The sequence below is a fragment of the Papio anubis genome, chromosome 17 (genome assembly GCF_008728515.1).
Source record: "Papio anubis isolate 15944 chromosome 17, Panubis1.0, whole genome shotgun sequence".
Classification (NCBI taxonomy): domain Eukaryota; kingdom Metazoa; phylum Chordata; class Mammalia; order Primates; family Cercopithecidae; genus Papio; species Papio anubis.
The window spans coordinates 66,418,118-66,440,088 of record NC_044992.1 but is presented as its reverse complement, the minus strand read 5'-3'; the positions used below and the strand labels follow the sequence as shown (position 1 = coordinate 66,440,088).

General features: G+C 49.1%; 2 protein-coding genes across 14 annotated transcripts in view; one reads left to right on the top strand and one right to left on the bottom strand.

Moving 5' to 3' along the window:
* Window positions 1–21,971, bottom strand: part of RAB37 (RAB37, member RAS oncogene family) — a 79,057-nt gene that overhangs the window by 33,828 nt on the left and 23,258 nt on the right. The gene's annotated exons all lie outside the window — the stretch shown is intronic.
* Window positions 870–21,321, top strand: CD300LF (CD300 molecule like family member f). Of its 10 annotated transcripts, XM_009191182.4 has the most exons (9): window positions 870–918; window positions 1,096–1,285; window positions 9,427–9,600; window positions 9,989–10,327; window positions 11,981–12,089; window positions 17,052–17,164; window positions 19,409–19,431; window positions 19,761–19,898; window positions 20,373–21,321. In XM_009191182.4, exons 3-9 carry the CDS (start codon window positions 9,549–9,551, stop codon window positions 20,526–20,528), a joined length of 930 nt encoding a protein of 309 aa, XP_009189446.1. In that variant the 5' UTR covers window positions 870–918; window positions 1,096–1,285; window positions 9,427–9,548; the 3' UTR covers window positions 20,529–21,321. The 10 variants fall into 10 exon arrangements, with proteins under 10 accessions (XP_009189446.1, XP_009189450.1, XP_009189451.1 ...); XM_017950943.3 differs by lacking the exon at window positions 870–918 and having other exon boundaries at window positions 982–1,285; window positions 9,507–9,600; XM_017950945.3 differs by lacking the exon at window positions 870–918 and having other exon boundaries at window positions 982–1,285; window positions 12,026–12,089.

The window sequence follows — 21,971 nt, the reverse complement described above, 5'->3', positions numbered from 1 at the left end:
CTTCCCGAGTCACTGGGATTACAGGTGTGTCCCACCATGCCCAGCTAATTTTTGTATTTTTTAGTAGAGATGGGGTTTCACCATGTTAGCCAGGCTGGTCTCTAACTCCTGACTTGGAGTGATCCGCCTACCTTGGCCTCTCAAAGTGTTGGGATTACAGGCATGAGCCACCACACCTGGCCATTTGTGTGTGTGTGTGTGTGTGTGTGTGTGTGTAGATGAAGCCTTGCCACGTTGGCCGGGCTGGTCTTGAACTCCCAGCCTCAAGTGATCTTTCTGTCTCAGCCTCCTAAAGTGCAGAGATTACAGATGTGAGCCACCATACCTGGCCTTGTAGTCTAGGGTTGGATACCCAATCAGTCTCCTCATACCTGCCTTCCAACCTTTGGTCTGGAATCTCTCCTCTGGCTTTCTGACTTTGGCCCCAAGTGCCCCTCAATCCTCTTGAACTTCTGGCCTTCTGGGCTCCCAAGCATCTGGCTACACTTGAAGCTCCAGGTTTAGGACATTGTATCTATCAGCCGTGGCTCTGTGGTAGAGCCACGTGCCCCTGCCCCCAGCCAACCCACCAGGTTTGGAGGATTGGATAAGGGCTGGCCAGATCCAGTGGTCTATGTCTGCAGGTTTCCACGTGACAGAGGAGCCACCAAATTCTCTTCTTAGAGAACCCATGGGGCTGTGGACAGAGAGGTATTTCTCAGAAGCTTATGATCGCTATGACACCTTGCATTGCTAACTGTCTCGAAATTTCGCAGTTTCCACCTCCTTCCTCTTTTTTTTTTTTTTTTTTTTTGAGACAGAGTCTTGCTCTGTCGCCCAGGCTGGAGTGCAGTGACGTGGTCTTGGCTCACTGTAACCTCCATCTCCCAGGTTCAAGCGATTCTTCTGCCTCAGCCTCCCGAGTAGCTGGGACTACAGGTGTGTGCCACCACACCTGGCTAATTTTTGTGGTTTTGGTAGAGATGGGATTTCACTATGTTGACCAGGCTGATCTTGAATTCCTTATCTTGTGATCCGCCCGCCTTGGCCTCCCAAAGTGCTGGGATTACAGGCCTGAACCACTGTGCCCGACCAACCACCTCCTTCCTCTTTTAGTCTCATTTACCCATGGGAAGTGACTGAAGGAGGAAGTTCAAGGGCGAGAGTGAACGCCAGCAGAAGGCTGGGAGATGGAGCACAGTCTGTAGCTTGTTCCTGCTGCCAGGCTCCACCGAGGGGAAGGGGGACCCGTCTGAAGAGAAGATGCCCCTGCTGATGCTCTACCCCCTCCTTTTCTGGCTCTCAGGTGAGTGGGCCTGGGTCTGTCCTCTTGGGAGAAGCTTAGCCAGCAGGAGGAGGTGGCTGATAGAGGGAAGAAGGGACCCAGCCAGAAGGTGTTCTTAATGGCATGAGCCTTGTGCGTCTCCTCCACGTACCCACTCACCCAGCGTTTCTGTTGCCAAGGCAGGAATACAGGGCATGTCCTTCATAATGAAGCCAGTGTAAGGCAGAATTCCTGACCCCCAGGGGCTGATGGTGTGAAATGGACAGACCGTAGTCCCTGCTGGCCAGGGAAAAGCAGAGGAGGAACACGGGCTGCTCAGGAGAGCAGGCAAGTGCCTGATCCTGGACTGGGTGGTTGATCACCTGCATGGAGGTGTTCTGAGCAAGGGCAGGCGTCAGGGAAGAGGTGAGGCTGGAGGGCTCTGAAAGGAGGGAAGAGGGAGTTTGCCGGGCAGAGAGGGAGTGGTGGTTCTAGGCATTTGGGGCAGAAGGAAATAGTAGAAGTTGCTGAGGGACGGGAAAGGTTGCGAGGAGATAAGCCAGGCAGGGAAGTAGAGGAGAGAAGGGACAGAGATGTGGGCAGAGCCAGAGGGTGGGAGACACCTGAAGTTGGTGCGTAGAATTTTGATTAAAAATGAAGGGAGGCCAGGCAAGGAGGCTCATACCTGTAATCCCAGCACTTTGGGAGGCTGATTGCTTGAGCTCAGGGATTCTAGACTGCTCGGGTAACATGGCGAAACCCTGTCTCTACAAAAAGTACAAAAGTTAGTTGGGCATGGTGGCGTACGCCTGTGGTCCCAGCTACTTGGGAGGCCGGACGCTGGGGCATGAGGATCACTTGAGCCCAGGAGTTGGAGGCTGCAGTAAGCTGTAATCAAGCCACTGCCTTCCAGCCTGGGTGACAAAGCGAGACTCTGTCTCAAAAAAAAAAAAAAAAAAAAAAAAAAAAAAAAAAAAAAAAAAAAAAAGAAAGAAAACAAAAAAATAATTTCAAGAAGTGAGAAGTGATAAGTACTGTGAGGAAAACAGAACAAGATGATTTGTTACAGTGGGACCCAGGTGGGGGGATCTTTAAGTCAGGTAGGTTGAAACAACCCCCCTGAAGAGGGTCCCAGACGTCTGTCCGAGCCGAGACCTTGGAAAAAGAAGGAGGAGAAGGATCAGACACAGGATCGGGACCAGTTTTCCAGGCACAGGGAACAGCAGATATGAGGGCTCTTGTGTGGGAATGAGCTTGGCCTGGGCATGTCTGAGGAAGAGGGAGGTCAGCATGGCTTGGCCACATGCTTCAGAAGAGCCTGGTGGGGCAGATTGGAGAAAAGGTCTTGGGGAAGAAAGTGACTTGTCCAGGACAGCTAGACTGGTAAAGGCAGAGCAGGGAGTGGCTCATCGACACTTGACCCCGTCTCAGCGTGTAAGTGGGGAAGGAAGACTTTGGGTGAGATGTTATGAAATGCATTGGCACAGTGACCAGGACAGGTGTGGCTGCTTTTTTTCTGACATCTGGAAATGGGAGAATTTGGTAGCGAGCAGATGTGAGAGTCGTGTTGGGGGCAGGAGTGGTTTGGGACCTGTCTGAAGCGGTCAGAAAAGCCAGCAGGCTGAGCTGTGGGCGCCAACACGGAGCCCAGATACCGCTGTGAGCCTTCGTGCATCAGCTCTTGCCAGCCTCTCCCGCAGAACTTCCACCTACAATTAGCAAGTGTGCTTACCCTGCTTACCTCTTCTAAATAATTCATTGTTTTAAAACACCCAAGAAAAAAAAATACCCATCAGGAAGTTCGTTTTCTGTGAGAAAGGAAGGTTTGTTTTCGTTTTTGTTGTTTTTGTTTTTTTGAGTTGCGGTCTCAGTCTGTTGCCTATGCTGGAGTACGGTGGCATGATCATAGCTCACTGCAGCCTCAACTCCTGGGCTCAAGTGATCCTCCTGCCTCGGCCTCATGAGTTGCTGGGATTAAAGGCATGGGCCACCATGCCTGGCAAGGAAGAGATTTTTTTTTTTTTTGAGACAGACTCTTGCTCTGTCACCCAGGCTGGAGTGCAGTGGCGTGATCTCGGCTCACTGCAACCTCTGCCTCCTGGATTCAAGTGATTCTTCTGCCTCAGTCTCCCAGGTAGCTGGGATTACAGGTGTACCACCATGCCTGGCTAATTCTTTTTTTTTTTTTTTGTATTTTTAGTAGAGATAGAGTTTTACCATGTTGATCAGGCTGGTCTCGAACTCCTGACCTCAAGTGATCCACCCACCTTGGCCTCCCAAAGTGTCGGGATTACAGACATGAGCCACCGCACCTGGCCTCATTGTGCTTTTTTCCTACAAGTCTTTATTGTTTCTGTTAAAGTTATTCCTAGGAATTTAATACACTTTTATTGCTAATGTAAATTAGCACATTTCTACTTTATTTTCCAATTATTTCTTACTGGTTTATAGGAAAGCCATTGATTTTTACATGTTTATAGTTTATTTAGCCACTGCATTAAATTCAATTATGAGTTAAAATACTTTTTCATTTAAAATTTAAAAATTTTCTCTAACTTTTCATTTATCTTTTGATAATTATAAATTTTATGTTTTTCCTTATCTTCCTATATTGATTAGAACTTCCTTGCCGGGCGCGGTGGCTCAAGCCTGTAATCCCAGCACTTTGGAAGGCTGAGACGGGTGGATCACGAGGTCAGGAGATCGAGACCATCCTGGCTAACATGGTGAAACCCCGTCTCTAATAAAAAATACAAAAAAATAGCTGGGCGAGGTGGCGGGCGCCTGTAGTCCCAGCTACTCGGGAGGCTGAGGCAGGAGAATGGCGTGAACCTCGGAGGCGGAGCTTGCAGTGAGCTGAGATCCAGCCACTGCACTCCAACCTGGGCGACAGAGCGCGACTCTGTCTCAAAAAAAAAAAAAAGAACTTCCAGGCAGGGCGTGGTGGTTTACGCCTGTAATCCCAGCACTTTGGGAGGCTGAGGCAGGTGGATCACAAGGTCAGGAGATCGAACCATCCTGGCTATGGTGAAACCCCGTCTCTACCAAAAGTACAAAAAATTAGCCGGGCATGGTGGCAGGTGCCTGTAGCCCCAGCTACTCAGGAGGCTGAGGCAGGAGAATGGCGTGAACCCAGGAGGTGGAGCTTGCAATGAGCTGAGATTGCACTACTGCACTCCAGCCTGGGCGACAGAGCGAGACTCCATCTCAAAAAAACAAACAAACAAAAAAGAACTTCTGGAATCATGTTATTATATATATTGGGAATTCATGTTTTGTTTATGATTTCAATAGGAATGCCTATAGTATTTCACTGTTAAGAATAATTTGGCTGGTGGTGCATGATGGTTCACGCCTATAATCCCAGCACTTTGTGAGTCTGAGGCAGGCGGAACGGTTGAGTCCAGGAGTTTGAGACCAGCCTGGACAACAAAGTGAGACCTTGTCTCTCCAAAAAAAGAAAATTAACCTGGTATGGTGGTGCACGCCTGTGGTCCTGTCGTCCCAGCTACAGAAGAGGTTATGCCAAGAGAATCACTTGAGCCCAGGAGGTTGAGGCTGCAGTGACCCATGTTTGTACCACTGCACTCCAGCCTGGGTGATGGGTGACAAAGCAAAACTCCATCTCAAAAAAAAAAAAAAAAAGAATAATTTGGCTCTTGGTTTATGGTGACCTAAAAGTCTTTTTAATTGTAGAAAATCAAATGTACAAAAAAGTGCATAAAACATCAATATCCATGTTAACAAATTATTATAAAGTACATATGAATGTCTCGCACTAAGTGTGGTGCTTGCTGAGGTTTTTGATAGACAATCTTTATCAGATAAAGGTAGTTCTCTCAGTTTGCTAAGAGTTTTTTAAAAATCATGAATGAGTGTCAATTCCTATCAGGTACTTCTCTGCATCTACTAAGATGATCACACGATTTTTCTCCTTGACTCTGTTAATACGGCATATTACCCTTATTGATTTTTTTCTTTCTTTCTTTTTTTTTTATTTGAGACGGAGTCTTGCTCTGTCTCCAGGCTGGAGTGCAGTGGTGTGATCTTGGTTCACCGCAACCTCTGCCTCCTGGGTTCAAGCGATTCTCTTGCCTCACTCAGCCTCCCAAGTAGCTAGGACTACAGGGGCATGACACTACGCCCAGCTAATTTTATGTATTTTTAGTAGAGATGGGGTTTCACCATGTTAGCCAGGATGGTCTCGATCTCTTGGCCTCGTGATCTGCCCTCCTCAGACTCCCAAAGTGCTAGGATTGCAGGCGTGAGCCACCGTGCCTAGCCTCCTTATTGATTTTCTTTTTTCTTTTCTTTTTTTTTTTTTTTTGAGATGGAGTCTCTCTCTGTCGCCCAGGCTGGAGTGCAGTGGCACGATCTCAGCTCACCGCAAGCTCTACCTCCTGGGTTCACGCCATTCTCCTGCCTCAGCCTCCCAAGTAGTGGGGACTACAGGCACCTGCCACCACGCCGGGCTAATTTTTTTTGTATTTTTAGTAGAGACGGGGTTTCACCGTGTTAGCCAGGATGGTCTCGATCTCCTGACCTATGATCTGCCCACCTCAGCCTCCCAAAGTGCTGGGATTACAGGCGTGAGCCACCACGCCTGCCTCCTTATTGATTTTCTAATGTTAAAAACCATTGTGGGTGTTTGGCATAAACCCAACTTGGTGATAACGTTTCATCCTGTTTATGTATCACCAGATTCCGTATGCTGATTTTTTGTTTCAGGCTTTTGCATTTATGTTAATGAGTGCTATTTGGCATCAAGATTATGTTAGTCTCGTGAAATGGATTTGGGATTTCGTCTTTTTCTATGCTCTGCAAAATTATCTATAAAATAGACATTATTTCTTCCTTACGTGTTTGGTAAATATTTCCATTGAAGCTGTATAGGTCTGGAGTTTTATTTTGGCAGAAGTTTTAAACAAGGGATTTGACTTATTTAAATATAATAGCTGTGGAATTATTCAGGTTTTCTATTTCTTTTGTGCCGATTTTAGCATATTGTATTTTTTTTTCTTTTCTTTCTTTCTCTTTTTTCTTTTTTTTGAGATGGAGTCTTGTTCTGTTGCTCAGGTTGGAGTGCAGTGGTGCGATCTTGGCTCACTGCAACCTCCACCTCCTGGGTTCAAGCAATTCTCCTGCCTCAGCCTCCCAAGTATCTGGGGCTACAGGTATGTGCCACCACGCCAGGCTAATTTTTGTATTTTTAGTAGAGACAGAGTTTCACCATGTTGGCCAGGCTGGTCTTGAACTCCTGACTTCAGTTGATCCACCTCCCTCGGCCTCTCACAGTACCTGGCCTGTATAATTTTTTTCTAGGAATTTGTTTATTCCATCTAAAATTGTAAAGTTATTGGCATAACATTGTTTAAATATCCTTTTATTATTATATCCTTTTATCTTATTCATGGTTTATTAACTTTTTAATATGTGCAGGATATACAGTCACATACCCCTTTTAATTCTTTTTTTTTTCTTTTTCTGAGATGGAGTGTCGCTCTGTTGCCCAGGCTGGAGTGCAATGGCACAATCTTGGCTGCAACCTCTGCCTCCCAGGTTCAGGTGATTCTCAGGTGATTCTCCCGCCTCAGCCTCCCGAGTAGCTGGGATTACAGGTGCACGCCACTACGCCTGGTTAATTTTTTTTTTTTTTTTTTTTTTTGAGACGGAGTCTCGCTCTGTCGCCCAGGCTGGAGTGCAGTGGCCGGATCTCAGCTCACTGCAAGCTCTGCCTCCCGGGTTCACGCCATTCTCCGGCCTCAGCCTCCCGAGTAGCTGGGACTACAGGCGCCCGCCACCTCGCCCGGCTAGTTTTTTGTATTTTTTAGTAGAGATGGGGTTTCACGGTGTTCGCCAGGATGGTCTCGATCTCCTGACCTCGTGATCCGCCCATCTCGGCCTCCCAAAGTGCTGGGATTACAGGCTTGAGCCACCGCGCCCGGCCAGCCTGGTTAATTTTTGTATTTTTAGTAGAGACAGCATTTCACCATGTTGCCTAGGCTGGTCTCAAACTCCTGACTTCAGAAGATCCACCCACCTTGGCCTCCCAAAGTGCTGGAATTATAGGTGTGAGTACTGTGCCTGACCCTCTTTTGGTTTTAATTTGCATTTTTCTGGTGATTAGGGATGCTGAGTATTTAAAAATAGATCTGTTGCCCATTTATAGCTCTTCTTTTGAGAAATATCTGGTCAGATTCCTCGCCCAGTTTTTAATTAGATTATTTGTTTTCTTGTTATTGATTTGTTTGAGTTCCTTATGTATTTTGGATATTAGCTCTTCATCAGATGTATGTTTTGCAAATCTTTTCTCTCAGTCTGTAGGCTGTTGCTTCATTCTCTTGATTGTTTCCTTTGCTGTGCAGAAGCCCTTTGGTTTTGTGAATCCCATTTGTCTAGTTTTGCTTTTGTTGCCCGTGCTTTTGGCGTCCTCTCCAAGACATCATTGCCCAGACCAGTGTTGTGGAGCTTTTCCCTTAGGTTTTCTTCTGAGAGCTTTAAGTTTCAGGTCTTACATTTACGTCTTCTCTATTGTGAGTTGGTTTTTGTATATGTTGTGAGATAAAGGTCTGGCTTCATTCTTCTGCACGTGGATCTCCAGTTTTCCCAGAACCATTTATTGAAGAGACTGTCCTTTCCCCATTGTGTGTTCTTGTCACAGAGCCCACTTCTTTCCCCAGGACCCAGGCTGGAGTGGAAGGAGGGCTGTGCCTTCGCATGGATCCCCTGCTCTCCAGTCCAGGCTGCCGTGGTCCTCACCCCTTCCCAGGGTCCTCACCCCTTCCCAGGGTCTCTCTGACACTGAGGCCCTATGTCTGCGCCATTTGTTGTTGTGCTTGAAGTGCTGGGTTTTTGTTTAGTTTAGTTTTGTTTAGTTTTATTTATTTATTATTTTTTTGAGACAGAGTTTTGCTCTTGTTGCCCAGGCTGGAGTGCAATGGCGCCATCTTGGCTCACTACAACCTCCACCTCCTGGGTTCAAGCAATTCTCTTGCCTCAGCCTCCCGAGTAGCTGGGATTACAGGCATGCGCCACCCACGCTTGGCTAATTTTTGTATGTTTAGTAGAGACAGCGTTTCTCCATGTTGGTCAGGCTGGTCTCGAACTCCCAATCTCAGGTAATCTGCCTGCTTTCCAAAGTGCAGGGATTACAGGTGTGAGCCACCCAGCGGGCCCTTTTTTTTTTTTTTTTTTAAGTAAAGAAATATTTCCCTGTATCTGGAATCTTTCAAAGGTGAGAATATGAGAGAAAGAACAAAAAGAACATATATATATATATATATATATTTTTTTTTTTTTTTCCTTTAAACAATTTTTAAATTTTAGGTTCAGGGGGTATCTGTGCAGGTTTGGATATATTGCATGATGCTGAGGTTTGAGCCTCAATCAAACCTGTCACCCAGATAGTGAACACAGTACCCAATCGGTAGTTTTTTCCAGTGCTTGCTCCCTTCCCTCCTCTGTTTTGTTCTTGCCTGCTTCCCTCTTCTCTCTGTTGTTCCCATCTTTATGTCCATGTGTAACCAATGTTTTGCTTCCACTTCTAAGTGAGGACATGTGGTATTTGGTTTTCTGTTTCTGCGTTAATTCACTTAGGATAATGGCCTCCAGCCGCATCCATGTTGCTGCAAAGGACATGATTTTGAAGGAAAACATATATTTTAAGAAAATGCAGGCCAGGTATTGTGGCTCCTGCCTGTAATCCCAGCACTTTGTGAGGCTAAGGTGGGTGGATCGCTTGAGCCCAGGAGTTCGAGACCAGCCTGGACAACATGGCAAAATCCTGTTTCTACTAAAACTACAAAAATTAGCCAGGCGTGGAGCCATGTGTCTGTAGTCCCAGCTACTCGGGAGGCTGAAGTGGGAGGATCAATTAAGCCTGGGAGGTGAAGGCTTCAGTGAGCCATAATTGAGCCATGACTGTGCCACTGCACTCCAGCCTGGGCGATACAGTGAGAGCCTGTCTCAAAAAAAAAAAAAAAAAAAGAAAGCAAACACTGCTTTACTGTCTATAATACTTGCCTTTCTACAAGGTGATAGTAATCAGGAGAGTGTAGGATTGACAGAAAGGTAGGCAAATAGATCAGTGGAACAGAATGGGAAATCCATAAATTTGCAATTTGACAAAGGGGTCAAAGCAATTCATTGAAGAAAGTGGGATCTGCGTTGTATGGATCCCATAGCACATGGAGACCAGTTGCCGTTGCTGTTTTGGTCAACTTCAAAGGCATTCATCCAGGTTGGTTTATTCCAAAACCACTAGAAATCATTAGGACCACCGGGACAGCCTCTCCACAGCCATCTGATGTGGCTGCCTCAGCTCCACCTCATGAGGGTCATCAGTGTTAAGAGTCAAGGTAAGACCCTGTGGAAATGGGTTTTCTGGTATTTCCTCTCCACCAGACCGGTCTAACACAAAGATGGCTGCAAAAGGATATTCCTTGAAATATACAGATTACCTTGGCTGTAGGGTGGAGAGAGGGGTGAACTGCAGGAAGCTATTATTACTTAGTGCCAATATTTTTATTTTTTGGGGGATCTGTTGTTGTGCTATTCAGTGATTTTCCTGGTGACTTTGACCCAGTGGAAAACTGAAGGACAAAAGTTTTGTCTGTGGAAGGTGTATTTCTTCCTTGACTGTTATTTAACCTGTGAAACTTTGGATTTGGGAACTATTCCCTAAACAGAAAGCTATGGCCCTGCCCTTGGGGTAGAGGTGACAGCACATGAATTTGTGTTTTCCAGGCTACTCCATTGCCACTGACATCAGTGGTCCAATGACAGTGAATGGCCCGGAGCGGGGCTCGTTAATGGTGCAGTGTGTTTACAACTCAGGCTGGGAGACCTACTTGAAGTGGTGGTGTCGAGGAGCTACTTGGTATGGCTGCAAGATCCTTGTTAAAACCACTGGATCGGAGCAGGAGGTGAAGAGGGACCGGGTGTCCATCAAGGACAATCAGAAAAACCACACATTCACTGTGACCATGGAGGATCTCATGCAAACTGATGCTGACACTTACTGGTGTGGAATTGAGAGAACTGGAACTGACCTTGGGGTCACAGTTCAAGTGATCATTGACCCAGGTAAGAGGGAGTGTATATCTGTGTGTGTGTGTCTCAGGGCCTGCTCTGTCCCGGTCTCTGAGGTCCTACTCAAGTGACTTAATTGTCACTGAGTGATCTATCACTTGAGTCCTATTCTCATAGAACCCTAACTGACCACCTGGGATTGGGGGAGCAGGGCCTCTTTTCAATGCCCCCATGGCTCCCAGGGCTCCCTCCACGATGGGAATTAAGACTTTCTTTCTTTTTTTTTTTTTTTTGAGACAGAGTCTCGCTCTGTTCCCCAGGCTGGAGTGCAGTGGCCTGATCTCTGCTCACTGCAAGCTCCGCCTCCCGGGTTCACGCCATTCTCCTGCCTCAGTCTCCCAAATAGCTGGGACTACAGGCGCCCGCCACCTCGCCCGGCTAATTTTTTTTTTTGTATTTTCAGTAGAGACGGGGTTTCACCGTGTTAGCCAGGATGGTCTCGATCTCCTGACCTCGTGATCCACCCGCCTCAGCCTCCCAAAGTGCTGGGATTACAGGCATGAGCCACCGCGCCCGGCCGGGAATTAAGACTTTCTAGGCACATTTTTTTACCTCTGCCCAGCTCAGTGCCTGAGGACAAGGTGATGGTCCTAGTTTCAGCCCATGGGCCAAAGGGATGCCTTCCCATGGTACCCAGTGACCCCAATCCTTGCCATTGCTTTTTGGAGACCTCTGGTGCCCAGGTGTGTCCTGCTTGTGGTGGAGTTCTGGGCTGGGGCTTCACAGCTGTTGTTGCCACCTCCCATTCCACATTTAACTTGGGGGAAAAAGAGGCTCAGCATAGTTGGGGTGCTGGCGTCTAATTCCCAAGTCCAGAAAGGTCTTCACAGTCAAACAGCTGCATTTCTGGTCCCTGACATCTCACCATGAGCCATTTGTGCATGTAGACTTAATGATGTTCTCTTCCTATTTCCTTCTAGAATGCAGACACTCCTGGGAGGGTCGGCTCAGGGTTCCCAGTGCCTTGGTTTGCATGCGTTTATTTGTTGGGCTTATTCTGCTGTCCCTCAGAAGATGAGCAGCACCAGCTCGAGGGCCCTTGTGGCATGGAGGGAGCACCACAGTCCTCAGGGCCCCATGCTGCACCTGGAGCCTCTGGGGCATGTTTTAGTTTGCAAAGTGCTGAACGTGCATTGTCTCAATGAGTCCTAACAATACCCCTCAGAAGGGGGCATCGCCATCACTGAAGCTTTGTAACTTGCCCAAAGTCAAGGTTCTTCCTGAATATTATGATTTCTTTCAGGGCTGGTCCTGATCTTTGATGTCACAAATCTAGGGTCACTGTGCAAGTTCCCACTCTGCTCCTGTTGTTGATGGATAAACAGGGCTGGGGTGGAGATTGGCCAAGGCGCTGTCCTAAGCAGCAGGGTTGCTCAAGTTCAGCTGATCTCCAGCTGCCCTTAGGCTCTTCCCAACCCCCTCTAACCCTCCCAGGGCCTGCTCAGCATCCTCCCTGGACCCTACCCAGCCCCAGGAGCCTCTGGAGTCTCCTAGAAGCCAGGGAGACATGAGCAGTCCAGGCTGCAGCCCCTTCCCATAGTAGCAGTCCAGACCCCCGCCCAGGCTCAGAGCCGCGTGCAGGGCTGTGGGTGGGCTCATGGGCAGGGTCTTCTGTGATCTGGTCTATACACCAAGCATCAACTACAGCGTCAACTGCTGCCCCCACCACGTCTACCTCCACTACATTCACAGCACCAGTCACCCCGGAAGAAACCAGCAACTCCCCAACTCTGACTGGCCACCACTTGGACAAGAGGTAAACCAACTCTGGTTCCCCTGTGGACTACTTGGCCCAAACTCCTCCAATGGAGAACTCTTCGAAGTCCCAGTTTCCAGCCTGAGCTTTGTCTGGGACCTGCATGCTCCTTGGTGAGGATGAGGAAGCTGGGAGCCCTTCCCACTTCCTGTCAGACCACACGGTGTCCTTTCAGTCTCCACACATCCTTCATTCTGCAGCTCAGTGCTGTTTGTAGGTTCATTCATTCACCCCACTTTTACTGTGTTATAATAACTTCGACCTGGCTGCACCGTGCTGAGCTCAGGGGACCCAGACATGGATGGTCCCTGTGGAGCGCAGAGCTTAGTGTGGGCGACGGATGAGTTGGCAGTCAGTAAGGACGGTGTGGCTCATGTGAGTGGGCCATGGGGTCATGGAGCTGCAGGGATGGCTCTTGGGTCCAACTTCTGGGAGGACAAGAAAAGCAGGGCTTGGGGAAGTCCTGTTTCCCTTAATTTTCCTCTGATTACTGTTATGGCAAGAACAGTGATGCCGATAGTTTCTCACATCTCTGGAGCACCTGGCAGTTCACAAAAGGCTTTCCTGTGCATTATTTTGTTTTCTTTGACCTTTCCTACCCACCTCATGTGGAAGAAGGGGCAGATATAAATGTTCCCATTCTACAGAAGAAGGAACTGAGCCTCAGTCCCTTCCTCAGTGAAGGGTGGCACTGGTGCTTGGATGGAAGTCTCTGGGCTCTACACCATAGCTCGGGTCACGCCTCTTAGTGCCCTGGCCAACCACTTGCAGTCAGCTGGGCTTTCTAGAAGTGGAACGTCCCCTTTCATTTCCTCCTTTCACTTTCCCTGGCCCTCTTGACTTTGTTTTTAGGTCCACCAAGTGTCAAGGTCTCCTATTGCTGGGACCTTGCCACAAAACCCCTGTGGGAGGTCCCTGGTATTCTGACCACCCGAGACCCTTCTACTCCCCCTCTCCCATTGCCTTCTGTTTTTTTTCTTTTTTTTTTTTAATTAAACTTTTTAAGGTTTTCTTTTTCTTTTTTCTTTTTAGACAGAGTCTTGCTTTGTAGCTGAGATGAGTACATGGTGCCATCTTGGCTCACTGCAACCTCTGCCTCTCATGTTCAAGCGATTCTCACGCCTCAGTCTCCTGAGTAGCTGGGAGACTACAGTCGCCTGCCATCTCGCCCAGCTAATTGTTTTTTTTTAAGACTGATTCTCACTCTGTTGCCGAGGCTGGAATGCAGTAGTATGATCTCAGCTCACTGCAACCTCTGCCTCCGGGGTTCATGTGATTCTCGTGCCTCAGCTTCCCGAGTAGCTGGGACTACAGGTGTGAGCCACCATAACCAGCCAATTTTTAGTAGCAATAGGGTTTTGCTGTGTTGGCCAAGCTGGTCTCCAACTCCTGTCCTCAAGTGATATGCCCACCTCAGCCTCCCAAAGTGCTGAGATTACAAGCATGAGCCACCTCGCTTTGTCCCTATTTTTCTTTTTCCTAAGCAAATCAATACAGGATGCTCTCTGATTTGAAAGTTTATTTTCTACCAAACTGCTTCGAATAAGTAATAGTTAAGGTTTTTTAAAAATTATTTTATGAATTGAAGCCATATGTAAGTACCCAATTAGGGCCTTTGATTAGCATGACATGGTTTATTCACTCATTTATTGAACACATAACTCTTGAGCACTCACTCTAGCCTGTCACTGTTTAAGGGAATTAAAAACGGTACAAGAATGGACCAAATAATCAAAATGCCTACCCTCGAGGTACTTACAGTCTAGAGCTAATTAGTGTAACCACATAGGGTTGACACAATTAATTGATTGATGAATTTCTTCTTCAAATTTCTTTTTTTTTTTTTTTTTGAGACGGAGTCTCCCTCTGTCGCCCAGGCTGGAGTGCAGTGGCCGGATCTCAGCTCACTGCAAGCTCCGCCTCCCAGGTTCACGCCATTCTCCTGCCTCAGCCTCCCGAGTAGCTGGGACTACAGGCACCCGTCACCTCGCCTGGCTAGTTTTTTTGTATTTTTTAGTAGAGACAGGGTTTCACCGTATTCGCCAGGATGGTCTCGATCTCCTGACCTCGTGATCTGCCCGTCTCAGCCTCCCAAAGTGCTGGGATTACAGGCTTGAGCCACCGCGCCTGGCCTCTTCTTCAAATTTCTACACATCCAGTGATGAAGGAGACAGTCCTTGTATTAGTTTGCTTGGGTTGCCCCTAACAAAATACCACAGAATGGGGGCTTAAATCACAAACATTTATTTTCTCACAATTCTGGAGGCTAAAAGTCTGAGATCAAGGTGTCCACGAGGTTGGTTTCTTCTGAGCCCTCTCAGCTTGTAGATGGCTGTCTTATTCCGATGTCTTCACGTGGTCGTCCCTCTGCGTGTGTCTGTGTCCTGATCTCTTCTAATGACTCCAGTCATAATGGATTAGGGCCCACCTCAGTGACCTCATTTAACCTCAATCACCTCTTTAAAGATCCTGTTTTCAAATACAATCACATTCTGAGATACTAGAGGGTGGGACTTCAACATATGGATTGGGGTTGGGGGTGGTGGTGTACAATCCAGCCCAGCCCACAACAGTTTTCTTTTGTCGTTGTTTGTTTTGAGATGGAGTCTCACTTTGTCACCCATGCTGGAGTGCAGTGTCAGGATCTCGGCTCACTGCAACCTCTGCCTCCTGGGTTCAAGCGATTCTCCTGCCTCAGCCTCCCAAGCAGCTGGGAGTAGCTGGGATTATAGATGCACACACCATGCCCGGCTAATATTTTGTATTTTTAGTAGAGACGGGGTTTTGCCATGTTGGCCAGGCTGGTCTCGAACTCTCGGCCTCATGTGATCTGCCCGCCTCGGCCTCCCAAAGTGCTGGGAATACAGGTGTGAGCCACTGCACGTGGTCGAGAAAGTGATTCTTGAGCAAAGACTGGAAGAGGTGAGAGAGTGAGCCAAGCAGAGCTCTGGAGGGAGCATGTTCCTGGAGAAAAATGCAACTGGAATAAGGTCCTTAAGGTGGGGGTGTGCCTGGAGTATTTGAGGAGCAGCAGGAAGTGAGGCTGGAGTGAAGCAGGCAGGGGTGAGACGTAGGCAGGAGTGGAGGCCATTGTCAGCCCTGGCCATTTTCATGGGCTAAAATGGGGCTGTTATGGGATTTATTAATTTAATTTAATTTAATTTAATTTATTTTTTTGTTTATTTATTTTTTGAGACAGGGTCTTGCTCTGTCGACCAGGCTGGAGTGCAGTGGCGTGATCTCAGCTCACTGCAACCTCCGCCTCCTGGGTTCAAGCAATTCTCCCACCTCAGCCTCCTAAGTAGCTGGGACTACAGACGCATGCCACCCCACCCGGATAATTTTTGTATTTTTTGGTAGAGACGGAGTTTCACCATGTTGGTCAGGCTGGTCTCGAACTCCTGACCTCAAGTGATCTGCCTACTTCAGCCTTCTAAGGTGCTGGGATTACAGGTATGAGCCACCGTGCCTGGCCTGTTGCAGAATTTTGAGCAAGGGGGGGGCGTGTGCTGACATTGGGTTCACAGGCTCCTCCGGCTGCTGTGGCGATGATCCACTACAGTAGGGCCTGTCAGTGTCCTGTGGCTGCCGTTACGAGTGGCTCAAAGCAAAATAAATACGTTCTCACAGCTAAGGAGGCCAGGAATTGGAAATTAAGGTGTCGCCAGGGTCATTTCTACCCTGTGCTCAAAGGGAGCGTCTGTCTCATGCCTCTGTTCCAGCTGCTGGTGGGCGCCTGCGATCCTCTGGGCTTGTGGTGGCATCACTCTGATCCCTGTCTCTGTCGTCTCATGGTCTTCCTCCTGTGTGTTTACGTGTCCAAATTTCCCTCTTGTAAGGACACCAGTCGCTGGATCAGGGCCCATGCTAATTAAGTATGACCTCATCTTAACTTGATTACATCCACAAATAGGTCACATTCACGGGTCTGAGTGGATGTGAATTTGCGGGGGAAGAGGACGCTATTCAAACCAGTAGAGAGGGCAAGTGTAGAAGCAGGAGGTGTTTCAGGAGTCTGCTGCCCTACACTTTCTGTTAGGCTTCTAGACACATTAAAACCACTCATGGAACCCTTTTCTCTTTTTAAAAACTATCTTGGCTGAGGCCGGAGAATGGCGTGAACCTGGGAGGCGGAGCTTGCAGTGAGCTGAGATCCGGCCACTGCACTCCAGCCTGGGCTACAGAGTGAGACTCCGTCTCAAAAAAAAAAAAACAAAAAACTATCTTTTGTTAAGGCTGGACGCCATGGCTCACAGCTGTAATTCCAGCACTTTGGGAGGCCGAGGCGGGTGGATCACTTGAGGTCAGGAGTTCGAGACCAGCCTGGTCTACATGGTGAAATCCTGTCTCTACTAACAATACAAAAATTAGCCAGGCATGGTGGTGGGCGCCTGTAATCCCAGCTTCTTGGGAGGCTGAGGCAGGAGAAACTCTTGAACCTGGGAGGTGGAGGTTGCAGTGAGCCGAGATCGTGCCATGGCACTCCAGCCTGGGTGACAGAGTGAGACTCTGTCTCAAAAACAAACAAAAAACAAAAGCAACTATCTTTTGCTAAAATTCTTAAATTTTTAAACTTTTGTTTTAGCTTTAGGGGTACATGTACAGGTTTGTTATGTAGGTAAACTGCATGTCACTGGGATTTTGTGTACAGATTATTTTGTCACCCAGGTAATAGGTATAGTACCCAACAGGTAGTTTGTAGTTTTTTGATTCTCTCCTTCCTCTCATCCTCCATCCTCAAGTAGGCCCTGGTGTCTCTTGTTCCGTTCCCTTCTTTGTGTCTGTGTGTACTCATTGTAAACCCATCTTCGAGGGTCCCCAGGAGTGAGGGTTCCCGGGCTGCAAACCACAGACCTGCAGCTCATCAGGTGTGCAGCCCTCCCCTGCTGCTGGGTGGGAGGGATTGGGTTGAGAGGCAGACGGTGAGCCTGCGGTGCAGGGGACACTTGCCATTGTTTCTAGGCACAACCTCCTGAAGCTCAGCGTCCTCCTGCCCCTCATCTTCACCATATTGCTGCTGCTTTTGGTGGCCGCCTCTCTCTTGGCTTGGAGGATAATGAAGTGCCAGCAGAAAGGTGAGAGGACCTGGGTGAGGCTGGGCTGAGGCTGGGCCGGGTGGCTGGGGGTGTGGCCAATGGCCAGCATTGGCATCTGGGAGCTATCTGGTCCAAGTGAATTACCCGTACAATCTGGAAAGGGCGCTGTCCCAAAGGCCCTCGGCAGCTGGCAGTGCGAGGCGACCGGGGGGAGCACTCTGGAGCTTGTAGGGGAGCCCTAGGAGGTTTTGGCATTTGCCGCCTGCCCTGCACCTCTGTCCTTCCCCTTCTCTTCTCTCTGATCCACCTCCCTCTCTCTTTCCTGGATTGGCTCTTGGTGGCAGAAGTGTCGATGGTCTTAGGTGGGTGGTGCAGTCTGGAGTGTCTAGACTAGATGCTAGAGTCGGGTCTGTGTGGTTGTCAAGGAGGTACTGAGCTGACATGGAATGGGGAGGGAGAGACAGACGCAAACACACCAGTGCATGCACACACACATGCTCGATCACGGGCACTCACACTGCATGGATCCCACAGTGTGTGTGCACTCCTCACATTACACGCGTGCGCACACACACACAGCCCTCCAGGTCTGATCAGGAAATTGGAATGGCCTTTCCTCCCGTCCCTCCCCTGCCCACTGGACTTTCCCAGTGTGAACTTGCCCTGTGTGAACTTGCCCTTCAGGGAGGAACCTCTTGGCGCGGGAGCCTGCACTCACAGATCATGAGGCCTGGCCTCAACTAAACCCTTTTGTGTCTGGCTTCACTTCCACATTCTCACACAATTGTACCTCTTTCCCTTCTAGAACAGCTGGGTCCTGGCTCTCATGGGGTTCTCTCCAACACTTCTCCCTCCCCACAGCCTGGGAAATCTTTCGCCTGGGAAGAGGGGAGCCTGACTCTCTGTTAGTTAGTTTGTTTTCTGTGACACTTTTTAAAAATTAGAGCCTGACTCTTATTCATCACTTTTTCTCCCATGACCTAAGGTCTAAGTGCTTTCTGTGTTCTTCAGCATCTAGACTTTTGAAACCAGGGGAAAACCCCCTACTTCTTTGTTGTCCCTAGAGCAGGGATGTGGGGGCGGTGGCCCGGGAGGGGAGAAAGAAGACAGTGACCAGCAACCACCTGAAAATCGATCCCAGTGGAAAAACAATCCAATCCAATCGCCGGATGCGGTGGCTCAGGCCTATAATCCCAGCACTTAGGGAGGCCGAGGCAGGTGGATCACTTGAGATCAGGAGTTAGAGACCAGCCTGGCCAACGTGGTGAAACTCCTTCTCTACTAAAAATACAAAAAATTGGCCAGATGTGGTGGCATGCACCTGTAGTTCCAGCTACTCGTGAGGCTCAGGCAGGAGAATCGCTTGAACCCAGAAGGTGGAGGTTGCAGTGAGCCAAGATCATGCCATTGCACTCCAGCATGGGCGACAAGAGAGAAACTCCATCTCAAAACCAAACCAAACCAAACCAAACCAAACCAAACCAAACCAAACCACACCAAACCAAACCAAACCAAACCAAACCAAACCAAACCACACCAAACCAAACCAAACCAAACCACACCAAACCACACCAAACCAAACCAAACCAAACCAAACCAAATCCGTCCCTACTGTGCCGACCCAGCTCGTACATTCTACTTGGGGTTGGGGGGCAGCTTGGTGCAAGCCTGTCTGTGCAGACAACTTTTACTGATGGAACACCACCTGCCCAGCACAGCCAAGCACCCAGGTTGTAAGGAAGGGACAGGCCCGGCCATCCTGCAGCTTACAGCCCACCTGAGGACTAACTAGAATTCAGTGGGATAAAGATGATGAGACAGACATAAAGCACATGCCCCCTCGGGGGCCCGGGAGGGGGATTAGACAGCCTGGGTAGCTGCGGAAGGCAAGCATGACTTTGAATTGACCCCTGAAGGATGAATCGAGTAGAGAGACACGGTGGAATTCCAGGCCAAGTCGGGATTCTGCAGAAGCAAACTCACTCCCTGGGGACCGATGACTGGCAGGGCCACCTGATCAGCTGAGTGCACAGTTCTATGATGTGGGGAGCAGGGGGCTGGGATGTCCTTCTTTTTCAGGTGGAGAAGGGAAAGGTCAGAGAGGTGATGTGACCAGTGTCACAGAGTGTGTCATCTGAGGAGTCAGAATTAGAACCAGGTCCCTGTCTTTGAGCCTGGACTTAATTCACCTCTTTTCTTCTATATTTCTCTTGGCTAGACCTGGGGGTTCTTGTGAGTCTGGGGAATGGGCTTTCTAATTGTTCATTGTTGTTTGTCTTTTAGCGGCTGGGATGTCCCCAGAGCAGGTAAGATACTCCCCAAGGTTGGACCAGAGAGACCAGGCAGCTTCTTTCCCCTTCCTCATTTTCCATCTCCCAGAAGGTCCAAAATATCAGATAAGTCCTGTGCCAAAATATCCCGTCCTCATGGCTCCCTGCAGGGTCTGGGGGCTGAGGGCCTGGAAGCAGCCAGGGGGACGAGGGCTGAGGGGTATGGGAGCCTGAGAAGTGGGGACACAGAAGGAACTGGGAGAGGGGCACCCAGGGAAGTAGAGAGGCTCTTGTCCCACCACGGAAAAGGAACCTGTGTCCACAGAGAGATCTTGTGACTCCCCAGCCTGTGTTCCCTGTCCCAGGTACCGCAGCCCCTGGAGGGCGACCTCTGCTATGCAGACCTGACCCTGCAGCTGACCAGAACCTCCCCACAAAAGGCTACCACGAAGCTCTCCTTCTCTGCCCAGGCTGACCAGGTGGAAGTGGAATATGTCGCCATGGTGCGTCCTCCGTGGGGGCTGCTGTGAGGCTGGGGCAGGGGGGCACAGGCCTGCTGTTGTGCCCCATTGGAGGGTGGGCTTTCTCCCGCTCACGTGGGCATAGAGGAGGTGGGTGTGGGGCAAAGTCATAGTCACTGCAGGACTCGCCTAGGAGCTCCCCCAGGCAAGTCTTGGCCCCAGGGACCCAGGGACTGGCTAAACATGGTCCCCACGCTGGGCAGCAGAGTCCCAGACAGGCCGAATGACTTGGGATTCCACAGGAAATGTGCTGCCCTGGTGCAGCGTTAGGGGACAATCTGTTCTGTTGTGGTTGAAGCTCAGGGAGCTTGGCAGAGTCGGGGGGAAGCTGGAGGGCTTGAGAGGGATCAGAAGCCCTGAAAGGTCCACCCCCACCAGCCTCCTCCAACGGCTCCTCTGCTCCGTGACTGTCACTTCCTGTTGTCCTCTCTGACCTGGCGCCCGCCTTTGCTGCAGGCTCCCTTCCCGAAGGAGGACATTTCCTATGCATCTCTGACCTTGGCTGCTGAGGATCAGGAGCCAACCTACTGCAACATGGGCCCCCTCAGTAGCCACATCCCCAGTGGAGGCCCTGAGGATCCCATGGAATACAGCATCATTAGGAGGCCTTAGCCTGCACTCCAGGCTCCTTCTTGGACCCCAGGCTGTGAGCACACTCCTGCCTCATTGACCATCTGTGCCCTGCTCCCCTCATCAGGACCAACCCCGGGGACTTGTGCCTCTGCCTGATCAGCCAGCATTGCCCCCAGCTCTGGCCTGGACTTGGGGCCAAGTCTCAGGGGGCTTCTAGGAGTTGGGGTTCTCTAAACATCCCCTCCTCTCCTACATAACTGAGGAGGGGACTAGGGATATGCTCTGGGGCTTTCATGGGAATGATAAAGATGATAATGATAAAAATATTATCATTATTTTATCATTATTATTGTAAAGTATCATTATCATAATACAATGAACCTTTATTTATTGCCTACCACATGTCATGGGCTGAATAATGGCCCCCAAAGATATCTGTGTCCTAATCCTTAGAACCTGTGACTGCTACCTTCTGTGGCAGAAAGGGACAGTGCAGATGTATGTAAGTTAAAGACTTTGAGATAGGAAGGTTATTCTTGCTGATTCGGGTGGGCCCAAAATATCACCACAAGGGTCCTCGTAAGAGGGAGGCCAGAAGGTCAAAGAGGAAGAGACAATGTGATGACGGAAGTGGACATGGGTGTGATGTGAGCAGGGGCTACGAATGCTGCAGCCTTCAGAAAAGGCAAGGAACGGAGTCCCCCGCCTGGAGCCTCCAAAAGAAACCAGCGCTGCCCATGCCTTGACTTGAGCCCAGTGAAACCAATCTTGAGCTTCTGGCCTCCAGAATTGCAGGAGAATAAATTTGTGTTGTTTTTAATAAGCCACGAAATTGGTGCTAATTTGTTACAGCAGCAACAGGAAACTCATACGGTACATGGCAGGTGCCCTTCCCTAGATGCTTCCCATGTAGTAACTAATTTAATCCTCACAACAACCATGAGGCACTTCTATTATTGTCCCCTTTTTACAGACGAGGAACCCTATGGATGGAGAGGTTCAGTGACTTGAACCAAGTTTAATGGCAAGTAAGCAGGTGAGTTGGAATTTGAGCACATTTGACACCAGAGCCTGGAGTCTGCACTGTTTGTATAAGAAGGATAGTGTATATGTGCACATGTGTGTGTGTGTGTGTGTGTGTATGTGTGTGTGTGTATGTACATGGGATCATAAGCATTTACAGATGCTGGACTTACTATCTTCTTTTTTTTTTTGAGATGGAGTCTCACTCTGTCCCCCAGGCTGGAGTGCAGTGGTGAGATCTCAGCTCACTGCAACCTCCACTTCCTAGGTTCAAGCAATTCTCCTGCTTCAGTCTCTCAAGTAGCTGAAACTACAGGCACCTGCCATTATGCCTGGCTAATTTTCGTGTTTTTAGTAGAGATGAGGTTTCACCATGTTGGCCAGGCTGGTCTCGAACTCCTGGCCTCAAGTGATCTGCCTATCTCGACCTCCCAAAGTGCTGGGATTACAGGTGTGAGC

What these genes read in the sequence shown, in the direction of transcription:
- CD300LF (XM_009191182.4), top strand. Translation starts at nt 9,549, where the DNA reads ATGTGGCTGCCTCAGCTCCACCTCATGAGGGTCATCAGTGTTAAGAGT. An exon ending in CTGGGATGTCCCCAGAGCAG is followed by an intron (nt 19,432 to 19,760) that starts GTAAGATACTCC and finishes TCCCTGTCCCAG; the next exon opens with GTACCGCAGCCCCTGGAGGG. An exon ending in AAGTGGAATATGTCGCCATG is followed by an intron (nt 19,899 to 20,372) that starts GTGCGTCCTCCG and finishes CCTTTGCTGCAG; the next exon opens with GCTCCCTTCCCGAAGGAGGA.